The following is a 12719-nucleotide window of genomic DNA, read 5'->3' on the forward strand; positions in this document are numbered from 1 at the left end:
ATTCAGTATGGTATGTCCTACTGAGTTAAAGACATTCCCATTACAGTTATGTACTCCGCGGCTACCATAAGAAAGTGTTAGAAGAGGAATGGGCAAAATTCAAACCATACAGATTAATCTTAAATGGGGAGGAAGCTGTGCAATGGATCAGCCACTCACAAAACTACCAATATAATGAAAGTTAAAAAAAATAGTTACTCCATCAGCTGGTATCCTCTTTGCTACACTGGTATGTTGGCTTCTATTCACTGGGGAAATCAATATACATAGGTACTGTAATAGGCTGTGTAATGGATCAGGCACTCACAAAACTACCAATATAATGAAAGTTAAAAAAAGTTACTCCATCAGCTGGTATCCTCTTTGCTACACTGGTATGTTGGCTTCTATTCACTGGGGAAATCAATATATATAGGTACTGTAATAGGCTGTGTAATGGATCAGGCACTCACAAAACTACCAATATAATGAAAGTTAAAAAATAGTTACTCCATCAGCTGGTATCCTCTTTGCTACACTGGTATGTTGGCTTCTGTTCACTGGGGAAATCAATATACATAGGTACTGTAATAGGCTGTGCAATGGATCAGGCACTCACAAAACTACCAATATAATGAGTTAAAAAATAGTTACTCCATCAACTGGTATCCTCTTTGGTACACTGGTATGTTGGCTTCTATTCACTGGGGAAATCAATATACATAGGTGCTGTAATAGGCTGTGCAATGGATCAGGCACTCACAAAACTACCAAAAGAATGAAGGTTAAAAAAAGTTACTCCATCAGCTGGTATCCTCTTTGCTACACTGGTATGATGGCTTCTGTTCACTGGGGAAATCAATATACATAGGTACTTGAAAACACAGGAATCAAATTGCTTTCATAAATGAGACCTCCACCAACTACTTCTTCTCCCTGCAGCTTCTGTTCTTCATTGCTTCACTAATGTTAAATCGGTAAATGGGAGTGAAGAAAACAATGTTCATATCGACGATTATATTTATTAAAAAAACAAACTGTAACCCTTGCACTAGTAATCATCAGTCTGCAATTATTAGTACATGAATTCATTCCACAAAACACAGCATGCCATGAAGACAAACTACAACACACCAGAGAGAGATTTCCACCACTTGGTTAATGATGTGAAGTGAAACTAATGATGGCAGTGATAATGAAAATGATGGTATATAATGTAATGATGACATTTTTGGAGAGAGAGAGAGAGAGAGAGAGAGAGAGAGAGAGAGAGAGAGAGAGAGAGAGAGAGAGAGAGAGAGAGAGAGAGACCAAAACAGTGGATAGACAAAGTAAAAATGACTAATGTCTCTAATTGACCAACAAAATGTCCCATTGATAACTATTGTGAATTGAAATTAATGGTTTGTGGTTACTTCAAGTCTACTAAAGAAGATTCTCATGGTAAAATTATGGATTCAGAATTTTTCATGATGATTCAGCTAGGCATCCCAAAATTCCCTGAATGGTTTTATTCTTCACCGACACCTTTACTTCCTCTGATCTACTTTGTTGTTTACTAGATTTAATTCCTTACATAAGATGACCACAAAAAAGTCCTTCTTCATTTTTTCATGTCAAGCTAACTCCCACTACAGTATCTATTTACCCATGAGGTGATTTTATGTACAGTTTATTTCCCCTTACAATACTCTTGCCTCTTCAGTTCCTCCTACAATATTACCCTTAAGTATCTCCCACTTTCAGCTTCCCTTACCTAATCTCACTGAGCCCCCTACCACCTTTCACTTGTACTTTTTAAACACTTCAGTCTTGCTGAAGTTAGAGGGAGAAACTTAAGACACTCCACTATCCACTCTCCACTCCACTATCTATTCCCTCATTCATATTTTTCAGCACTGTCAGCTGCTGCCGTAGTTCCTCAGTGTCTTTGGTCGTCATTAACTCCTGGAAGAGCTCTATTCTTTTCCTGTAATGCAAAGAAGATTCAGTAAGAGAATACAACTGTGCCCTTAGAAATCTCTAAAATGCAAAGTCCAGGTGACTGTAAACAAACTAAGGATTGATTGGCTTCCTTAATTTTGACAATATTTACTTTTCAAGCCTTGGCTCAACTTTTAGAATAAAGAATACTAATTGGAATGATGTGTACGAATTAGCACACAAACCTGAAGTCAATAACAAATACACACACTTAAACACACAGACAAAAGGAGCAAGCCTGAGCATGTCCTGTCACTCACCTCTTAGAAATGCAAGTTTTCTCCAGTTCACTTGACTTCTCGGAGGCCCGGACGAGGATGGGCTGGGGCACCTCGGCCAGGCGGGCCACATTGAGGCCATAGCTCTGGCCGGCACTCCCTGAGGTCAGCTGATACAGGAAGGTCACAGCCTCTACTCCATTGTTCTCTGTTAAGTTAAAGAAGGGAAGAAAGGATATTACTGGAATTACTGCATCATTAGATAGTACAACCTACATACACACACCTCATATACTAAAACTCTTGCATCACTCTTCTTATTGTTTTCTCTTTTTAACGATTCAACTTACCTTCTTCATCATTCACAATAAATGCCATGTGGTAGTTGCCCACTTGTGATGGGTAGATGCGGCCAAAGTCGGTGAGGGGGAGGTAGTGGGTGACAAAGATGGTGAGGCAGCCAACACGGTTAAGGAAGTGGTCCAGGACTGCCATGGCCACTGCTACACCGTCATGTGTTGAGGTGCCGCGGCCAAGCTCATCCAGGATCACCAGAGAGTCCTTGGTGGCCTCTCGCATTATGTCAGCTGTCTCCCCAACCTCCACCATGAATGTACTGCGTCCAGAGAAGATCTCGTCCGCAGCGCCCATCCTGGGAGAGAAGGATAAGGTCAAAGGAAGAACAGGTTTGGGTGGAGTCCTGATAAACTGAGTTGGAGGGGATAGGAAAGATATATTTGGAGGAAAAAAATATTGATCCCTCACATAAATGGCGAAGAACAGAGACTGGAGGTGCTTCTTGGCGGCTAACATCAAATATCAGTGGCTACAATAAAAGTAGAGGTAAAGGATGCTATCTTGTTCTCACTCGCTGCAGCCTTCCACTTGCCTTGTGTAGATGCCGTCCAGAATAGTCATGTCAACTGACTCGGCTGGCACAAAGCTTCCCATCTGGGCCATTAGGGCGATGAGGGCCACCTGCCGCATGTAGCAAGACTTGCCGCCCATGTTTGGCCCTGTTACAAGCATCACACGCTCCCCATCAACCTGTGGCAAAGGATGAATGACAGTACTTTCACTTCATGCTTTAAAGTTACCCGGTTATCAAATTACCAGGATTGTGTATTTATCTTTTGCCAGGATGTACTTACCTGTTCAAAGAAAAGTTGCCCCAAAGAGCTAAATATGACCTCCTCAGCACCATTTTACTACAGTGGCTGCCTCCCAACAAGTGTCACCAGACCTGACCTCCTCCTTTGCCCTTTACCAAGCATAGCAGTGGTCACAAATATATCCAATGACTCGGTTACAACCATTTCTATGTAAATAAATCATACTTAACATAACTATGAGATATAACTTGAATTAAGTATCTTTTTCTATCAAAGACTACATACATATCATTAGCTAATCAGCAATGACTCCAGGAGGTGACAGGGCTGAGGGAACAAGCTAGCTGGTGGATATTATGCCCCAGACACACACATACACCCACACCCACCTCCATGTTGGTGTCGTTGGCTACATACTGCTCGTCCCCTGTCTGAATCTGACAAACCACCGGGTGACGGCCCTGCACAATCTTCAGCATCGCCCCGCCACTCCCCTTTTCTGACAGAGTGGGTCGGCAGTAGCCCTGAGCTTTGGCCACAGCAGCGAGGGACACCAGGGCATCCAGGGTAGCAAGGGACCTCACAGCCTGGCGGTGGCGATGGTAGTGGCTGGAGAATGATTCCAGCACCTTTATCCATGCCTGTAAAAAGAATTCCAGACTTTAATTGGAGAATTCAAAGCCAATCATTCCCTTCATTATTCAACCCATAATGTATAGAAAGGCTTTGTTCACTGCACTCTTCACTTCCTCTCTTCCCATATCTGAAACAATCTAATAACTGAGGACTTGACATCATATTATTCTGACTAAATGAATACAGCAACATTATTATGAAATCAGAGACAAGGACGGTGATCATCAGTAACACAACACACCTCATGACAGTCCATCTGCAGTTGTTCCCTCAGCTGCTGTAGCCTCTGGAAGTGTTTCTCTATCTCAGGAGACCGAAACCTGCTGACTGCTTTTGTCCTGCCAAAGGAAAGAAAGTAAAGATATTAACATTTCACTGTTCAAATAAGAGAAGAATTAGGCAAAATCATTATAATGAAATCTAGCAACAATGGATGGAGTAATGTAAATACTCACGAGCTTATCTTAGACCAGTTTTTGGGGACAGCTTTGAGGCGTGAGTTGGTGACTTCAATGAGGTACTCGAGGCCAGACACTGTTGTGTATTTGAAGGCAGGAACTCCAAGGGTCTGCAAAACAATACAACCCATCCATAAAACATGAGACTGATAATAATAATGATACATGAATGAATCTACTCGGTTAAACATGTAGAGTATTAGAGCTTTAAAACACAATCACAAGCCATCCAATGACATTTACAGACGTTTCCATTTATATGCCTACCCTTGCAATATCCGGAATAAGACCATTCAGCTTCTGCTCCATATCTGCTATTTCCTGCTGCCTCGCTATAACATTTGGGTACTCTGAGAAATCCCTCAGAAGTGTAGTTTTCTTGCCTTCTCTGAAAGATAGAAATTATATAAAAGAAAGCAATTAATAATAAAATAATTGATAGCCACACTAAAGCTACTCAAAACATGGGACTTCAAATCAAATAAATAAAAAACATCGGGTGAGCCACAGTAGAAGTTAGCTAATGTGAAAATGTGAATAGAACTGGACCAGCCATTAGTCCTAATTATCATTATTATTACTATTGAGATTCATGAAAGGGCACCAAGGTAAAATAAAAAAAATGCTAAAGACCCAAATAGAGTCCCCTCGATGAGCAGACATGGATATGAACAATAAAAGAGTAACAGGAGAGTGAATATAAAAGGCCAGGACAATAACAATCCCTCATGAGCTAACAGGTGGGTGTTGACAAATGTTGCTTCTGGACCAGTAGCATCCATATTAACAGATTTTTACTGCCAGATACAGACACACAATAGAACTTCAAGCATTCACTGCCCCATGTGCACATAAAATACAACTGCTTTCCTAAAACTGAACCACACAACCCTAGTGGTGGTTAAGCCTCCTCCCTGGAACTCACTTTGCACTGGCCTCGTTAATATTAGCTGCGTAGGCCTCGACGTTAGCCAGCCCATCCAGCACGTCCCGGAGGAGCTCCACGAGGCCGGGGGAGGTGACACTGTCCTCTACGTTCCCTCCAACTCTTGACAGCTCGGAGTGGAGGCGGCTGAGGCCCTGCACTGCCAGCCAGAACTCATGGGGGCTGCACTGTGGAATTATTAAAAAGGATAAAGTAACATAAATACTAGGTGATCAAACTAGACACCAAGCAGAATAGCAACAACACAAAGAACACAGAATGTTCTCGATAAAAAAGTTACGGACATATGAAGTGATAAATACTGACATCCAGAAAACAAAGAAAAACAGCAACACAAGGAACTCACAAGGCACTCAATGGATACCACATACAAGTGATAGTGGTAAATACAGGAAACAAAACAGAAGCAAATCATGGAACACAAAGAATTCAACAAAGACAACAGAGTGGGAAGCATATTAGAAGCTTGTCCCATGTCTATTACTGGACTAGACAGGACTACAAACAAAGGCTAACTTAGACGAGAAAATTGACTATCTTAACCCGGTAGCAGCGACGGGCCAAATTTGTGGCTTCAACGTGTAGCAGCGACAGGCCAAATTTGTGCCATGATATTTACCCCCAAAATAGATGATATATAATCTGATCACAAATGCTTTGATATATATTATGAAATGGTTTGTGTGAGGGGTGATTTTTCTCATTTTTCTCGCTTAGAGGGACCATTAAGAAACATGATCCGTGCTGCTACCAGGTTAAGTATAGATAGCCATTTCTACTTCATTCTGCCGGGTTACCTTCTTATGGAAAATGGTGGTGATGGCCCTTTCAAAGTCTGGCAGCTTGTAGAGGGCAGACTTCAGCTTTACCAGCACTGGGGCGTCTGAGGTCATCATCTCCTCCACCATGTCTTGCCGCTCCTTGATCTCTCCCGCTTCCAGCAGAGGCTGTGTGACCCACCGCCTCAACAACCTTGGGGGAAAGGGAAAAAGAAGATAATAATAGTACGATGTAGCCTGTAACATGAGGAAATTTTCTCTTTTTTTTCACATTCCATGGTGATATAGGTCGATATTGTAAGACACTTTTGCTTCTCACATCAGCTATTTCTAAAGGCCAAAGAGGGGGTCAGTTGGGTTCTAATGAGTGTTTCTTTAAGTTCACAATACAGAAGAAGGGTCAAAGTACCACCAGGGTCATAAAACTACTCCTGGAAATGCCCACAACTCCTATGAAAGCCTTGTCAAATATGTGTTCTTGGGCGGCAAAATGTCTTATAATACAACCCATTAAGTTTTCCTTCCAAGACTGCACACTTTGGCAGCCTCAAAAGCCATTTAACACACCATACCAAACTTCATTAAGGTATTCTTTATCACCCATGCTTGCTTATGTGGAATATGAGGTACTGATGATGATGAAAAATAGCAATGCAAATCAGAACTCACCTGGACCCAAACTTTGTCTGTGTGTTGTCCAGGGCCCAGAAGAGGCTGCCCTTGGTGCCCCCGTCTGATGCGTTGGCCAGCACCTCCAGGTTACGCAGTGTGGCCCCCGAGAGGCGCATGTGGTGACGGCTGGAGCTGTATTTCTCGATGGACCTGGAAGAGGAGAATGGTAACTGTGAGGACCAAAGGAAACACTACTTTGCATTCTAAATGTCCTGCAAATATCTTGAAAACAAACCACTTATGAATGGAACTGCAAGAAGAGAGCACTGGTAACTGTGGGGGGTGTAGGAATACGTTACTTAATGGTTTGGTAATTATGAGAACCACAGAAAACAGTAACTTGTCTTCTAAAATGTCACCAAATAAAATATCCACATGAGAATGAACATAAATATGGACAAATAGAAAGAACAGCACAAGCATAAATTGTTTCTTCAATGTAGGAGTAAAAGAAACTAAGAAAATCATCCTCTACAAATACAGGTTTTCATACTAAACACTGAACACATCACACAACTAGCTATCGTTAACCGTTTAGCTAGACTAAACACTCACAGGCAGAAGGTATTGAACCCTTCTCTAGGCTGTCAATATACACACTTAGAACACTATGCCACAAGCTGCTGAGTGACTTTTGTGGCGTACAGGCCATGAGCACCGTTGCCAGATTACTCGTACTCAGAGCATCATATTTACCGTTTTTTTGACCCACAACTATTGCTAAAAAACACCAATAATTAACCATTTAACCCGGTAGCTGCAGGGACCATGTTTCTTAAAGGTCCCTCTAAGCGAGAAAAATGAGAAAAAAATCTTCACTCATGCAAACCATTTCATAATATGTATCAATGTATTTGTGATCAGTTTATGGATCATCTATTTTGGGGGGTCTTTATCATGGCACAAATTTGGCCCGTCGCTGGCACACGGTAAAGCCACAAATATGGCCCGTCGCTGGTACACGGTGAAGCCACAAATATGGCCCGTCGCTGGTACACGGTAAAGCCACAAATTTGGCCCTTCACTGGTACACAGTAAAGCCACAAATTTGGCCCGTCGCTGGTACACGGTAAAGCCCCAAATTTGGCCCGTCGCTGGTACACGGTAAAGCCACAAATTTGGCCTGTCACTGGTACATGGTAAAGCCACAAATTTGGCCCGTCGCTGGTACACGGTAAAGACGTAAATTTGGCCCATCACTGGTACACGGTAAAGCCACAAATTTGGTCCGTCGCTGGTACACGGTAAAGCCACAAATTTGGTCCGTCGCTGGTACACGGTAAAGCCACAAATTTGGCCCATCGCTGGTACACGGTAAAGCCCCAAATTTGGCCCGTCACTGCTAACAGGTTCAACGATAAACATATATGAAGGCAGTTATTGGGTCGGAAATCGGCAAACATAAGAGGCAGAGTACGACAATCTGGCAACGTTGGAGCCTATGAGCAGAAGTAAAGAAAAATAGAGGTGGATGCCATTAGTGAATAGTCATGATAGAGGGAAAGGACACTTCTTTGACTCACCCGGCCATCTTCACAATGCCATCAAGCTTGAACTCGGCGAGGTACTGCAGCGTGGCACCGAGACAGCCAACCACACTGGACGGCAGACAGGAGATGTGCTTCACCTTCTCCTCCTCGTCTTCAAACAGGGTCACGATGAGCTTGAGTGAGTTGCTGTAGTCAAACTTGCTCTCGTCCAGGCGCTCGATTCGGATGCAGTCGTCATTCCTGAGTGCAACGAGGGGCAAAGTGATGTAATTATGCTTGTTTCATGGTAATATACACAACTAACTAATAATATGTTTGCTAATCTACACACCTCACTTAAAAGCACCAACATAAATAAATAAATAATAAATAAATAAATAAAAAATATCCCTGCACATAACATTCTTCATCTGTTACATATCTCACAATCAAACTCTAGTTATCTGTATTTTCTTTCTTCTTTGACAATTGTATTTTTATTCTCCTTTACCAACCAACACAAGACAAGCTCAATGTCACTTTAGGTTTATGTCCCCTTCCCCAACTTTTTCTATTTCTTACAGTAAGGAAACAGCTTCATGGTAAAAAGTAAGTAAAGTTGGAATCATACGATACAGCTGCACATGGCCTCGGTGCTAATCTCTATTGCATTAGCCCTTGAGTCTATGGTGGGGAAAAAAAAAAAAATAAATAAATAAAAAAAAAAAAAAAAAAAATTCTAACACAACTTCTGTCTTACTAACTTGGTGGCTGATGTGGTGATGGTGGTAGTGGTGAGCTCCGAGGTGCTGGGTGACACAACGGCTTCCACGGGCTGCAGGTGGTCCAGACGGTTCAACAGCTCTGTCCTTGTCTTGGAGTCCTCGAACGTGTCATAAATGATGTCCCCCGTGCTGGGCTGGATGGCCTGGAGGAGGTAGCATTGAAGGGTTGAAATAAACAAAATGGATAAGTTCTGGCTACTAATAAGGCGATAGGCAAGAAGTCCTGTACCCAGAATGTTTAATAAATCAGCCTGGAAGCACACAACACAAACAATAAAGTAATAAGGGCAGAGGAAGTGAAAGATGTGTGTATGGAGTGTAGGGATAAACAAAACAGATAAATTAAGGTTCAAAAAGGAGATAGGCAAGAAGTCCCGTACCCAGAATGTTTAATAGATCAGCCTGGAAGCACACAACACCAAATATATGGCAAAGGGATTCTAGCTAGGCAGAGGAAGAAGTATAGGGAGGGTCGAGATAAACAAAACAGATAAATTCAGGTTCAAAAAGGATATAGGCAAGAGGTCCTATATGCGTAATGTTTAAGAAATCAGTCTGGAAGCACACAACACGAACAATATAGCAATGCAGAGGAAAAGGAGAAAGTGTATAAGGAGGGTTGAGATAAACAAAATGGATATATTCTGGTTCATAAAGGAGATAGGCACAAAGTCTTATACCTGGAATGTTTAATAAATCAGCCTGGAAGCACACAACACAAATAATCTAGTAATGGGACTCTAGCTAGGTGCATCCCTCTGTTCCTTTATCTACCAAGTGGCGTCCCTGTCATCTAATGCACTCCCAGGACAGAGCTAGTTTGTTCCTAGCCAACAAAGAGGACGGGCTACACTTAGCACCACGGCAGTTCTTTCACATGACTCCTGTTGTTACTGTTATTAATAAGCCAAGAAGCATGGAAGGGGATTATTATTACCCAGCTGAACATTCTAATAACAAAAAGATAAAGGATAGATAACATTTTTTTTTACAGTAAAGCAGCTAAAAAACAAAAAAAAAAAAAAAAAAAACAAAAAAACTAGAAAAGCTTGCTAATTGCTGGTCCTATAAAGAAAGTAGAAATGAGTGCCCAAAAGATATACTTACCACTATGGAGATGACAACAGCGCCGTCTTTCCCCGAGGAGCCCTTCACTTCACTCAGCACCAGGAGCATGGCCGTGGTCCCCTCCGACACGTCCCCATCCTCCAGGCCTGCCCCGCCCACACCAGGGGTCACGTCCTCCCCGATCAGGGTGGAGCGAGTGTACAGTGCCGTCAGTTTCCGTCCGAAGGGTGCCGTCTTGTTCCCTCCTGCAGCTTTGAGGGCGGCTGTTTCGGTCTGTTTCACCACCCCGACTTTGTACCCTGAGAGGAGAAGGAAACATTAGTGGTTTGCCTTACCTTCTTCTTGTCTGTGTAATGACTTGATGGTCTGTCAGTGTTAATATCTCTTATGCTCCCTCCGTGATGATTTTCCTTGTTATTTTAAAGTATGAACCTTACTTATATGCATCCATTCCAAATAATTGCTATGTATCTATATATCATGGCCTGCATATGTGAAAAAATCCTTCACTAGAGGTGACAAAAAAGAAGATGAAAAAAAAAAGCATTACTCAATCTGCATTATTCTATGAAGGGCTGTGCTGTTAAAATAAGATTGGAAAACATTCATTATTTTGATTATTTGATTCTTTTTGTCTTGCTTTCATGCCTCCCCTATGTTACCTGCCCAGAGCACACACCTTTGGCCACCAGCCGCCGGGCGTGCACATACAAGCGGTGTGTGGGGATGCTGGCCGTCATGAAGCTGTGGTCCAGGTGAGCAATGATGTTCAGTTCCTTGGCAGCAATTTCTGCATCATTGCCAAAAAACCTGTAATGCGTGAGATTGAATCAGATTTTGACATGAATATATCTTCCAATGGATGCCTTTGATTGTTTGCTTGTAGAGTGAATATGTGATGTCACAATTCCAAGTACACTCAACCCTCGATTTGCCGGACTAAAAGGGGGGAAGGCTTGTCCGGGAATGGCAAATGTCCAGCAATGGAAAATGTCCCGGGGTTCACCTCCTTTACGGACTATACCTATTATATATCCTCCCACAAAACACACCCCCCCCTACACCTCGCTGCATGGTTATGGTTTTTTGTGTTGTGGTGGTGGCATGCAGAAGAAGAAAGAGATCGTCCACGCACAACATCGTAGCACAACAACTTGAGTGTGACGTAGTAGATTTGTGTACAGTCCAGTACTAGACGTATGTCCTACGCTGCCATCTTGTGTCCCGGACTTTTTTTTTTTTTTTTTGGACTCTTGTCCAACAAAATCAAAATCCGGGAGGTCTGGGCAAAGTAAATGATAGCAGCACAAATGTTAACTTTAAATCACGAGGTAAATGTTGTTTAGGGAACTTGGAAAAAAAAAGTGATTTGTTAGAAAAGTATTCAGGTCAAGAAATATTCACTAGGGAGACACAAATTAACAAATGACTGGGAATCTTTAAGACGTTGACAGAAACCTACAGTGAGACTTGGTTGTCTTTGATGCCTTGTTAAATAAATGTGATGTCCAAGAATTGCTGATTGACTGACTGAGAGCTTGTAAGATGCTCTAAGACACAGCACACAGGGAAGCACAGACCTGTACTTGTAGCCACACTCGACAAACAGCAGGACGTCAGGCTGCTTGTTCTTGATGTCCGCCACCTGCTGCTCCAGGGGGGTCAGTTTCATCCCGGGCAACGGTCTGAGGGGAGCAGCCTTGAAGGAGGACGGGCCCACAACGGACGAAGACTGACTGGTGCTGCTGTTGTTTGTGTTCCTGGGAAAGATTGACCGATCTATTCTGTTAAATACTAATGACATGACAAACTGAATGCTTTTATATTAATGTAGATTCCACTACTATATTGTGTAAGCAGCTTTGTGTTATACTGCAATACAAAAGGTTAGGGCAAGATGTTGGTTTCACTTGTAATATATATCTTGTTGAGGTTAGAAAAGAAGGAGGTGTTACTCACTTGAAAGAATCCAGTCTGCTCCCAACACCATTCTTGTCATTCTTTTGGGAAGTTTCTGGTGACGACTCCACTTCATCCACATCCATAGAGGTTACCCCATTCTCCTCAGGCTCTGGATCTGAGGAAAAAGAATGAGGTGGACGTAAATGGGAGAAGAAAAAAATTTATCCATATCCAAACCACCACCATCCTGCCCTTCCTAGACTCATCCAACACTCTCCAGGAATGCAATAAAATGGAGTTATTTTCTCTTTTGTCCTTCACATATTTTGTTTATAGTAAGAAGTCCATTAAAAGACTTTGGGAGGTGTACTTCTTGTTTGCATATCAAATAACACCACAAAACAAAAGTGTCTTATCAAATCTACTATTCTCAGGCTAAAATGATGAGGTTATCCTGCAATTTTTCTGATATAATTAAAAGGTTGTTTATGAATTGGCAAAAAAACTCTACTCACCACAAGAAAAAGCATTGAGTCTTGTTTTTGTCCACGCTCCAAGCTCCCTCTTCTTGGGGCTGCCGTTCTGGGTTGGGGAGGAGGAAGGGGGACTGTTCTTGTCATTCTCGATCTTTGCTTTCTTTGCTGAGCTTTTGCCTCCTCTGCCTCCCTTGCTGCTGCTGTTGGCTCGCTTGATGGCCGGAGATACACTGACC

At 42.3% G+C, this 12719-nt stretch overlaps 1 protein-coding gene across 3 annotated transcripts in view; it reads right to left on the bottom strand.

The window, feature by feature from the left end:
- Nucleotides 1-985: 985 nt before the first annotated feature.
- LOC126996094 (DNA mismatch repair protein Msh3-like) overlaps nucleotides 986-12719 on the bottom strand; it is a 250738-nt gene continuing 239004 nt past the window's right edge. For all 3 annotated transcript variants that reach the window (XM_050856215.1, XM_050856214.1, XM_050856213.1), the window contains 18 exons: nucleotides 12523-12718; nucleotides 12065-12182; nucleotides 11686-11865; nucleotides 10785-10915; nucleotides 10145-10404; nucleotides 9017-9180; nucleotides 8307-8513; nucleotides 6781-6933; nucleotides 6130-6304; nucleotides 5312-5499; nucleotides 4654-4774; nucleotides 4384-4496; nucleotides 4170-4266; nucleotides 3682-3933; nucleotides 3070-3227; nucleotides 2531-2832; nucleotides 2223-2388; nucleotides 986-1948 (listed from right to left, as the gene is read on the bottom strand). In XM_050856215.1, the coding sequence (XP_050712172.1) occupies nucleotides 1828-1948; nucleotides 2223-2388; nucleotides 2531-2832; nucleotides 3070-3227; nucleotides 3682-3933; nucleotides 4170-4266; nucleotides 4384-4496; nucleotides 4654-4774; nucleotides 5312-5499; nucleotides 6130-6304; nucleotides 6781-6933; nucleotides 8307-8513; nucleotides 9017-9180; nucleotides 10145-10404; nucleotides 10785-10915; nucleotides 11686-11865; nucleotides 12065-12182; nucleotides 12523-12718 (3102 nt within the window). In that variant the 3' untranslated portion in view covers nucleotides 986-1827. The remainder of the gene's footprint in view (nucleotides 1949-2222; nucleotides 2389-2530; nucleotides 2833-3069; nucleotides 3228-3681; nucleotides 3934-4169; nucleotides 4267-4383; nucleotides 4497-4653; nucleotides 4775-5311; nucleotides 5500-6129; nucleotides 6305-6780; nucleotides 6934-8306; nucleotides 8514-9016; nucleotides 9181-10144; nucleotides 10405-10784; nucleotides 10916-11685; nucleotides 11866-12064; nucleotides 12183-12522; nucleotide 12719) is intronic.

This window comes from Eriocheir sinensis, chromosome 9 (assembly GCF_024679095.1).
Source record: "Eriocheir sinensis breed Jianghai 21 chromosome 9, ASM2467909v1, whole genome shotgun sequence".
NCBI lineage: Eukaryota > Metazoa > Arthropoda > Malacostraca > Decapoda > Varunidae > Eriocheir > Eriocheir sinensis.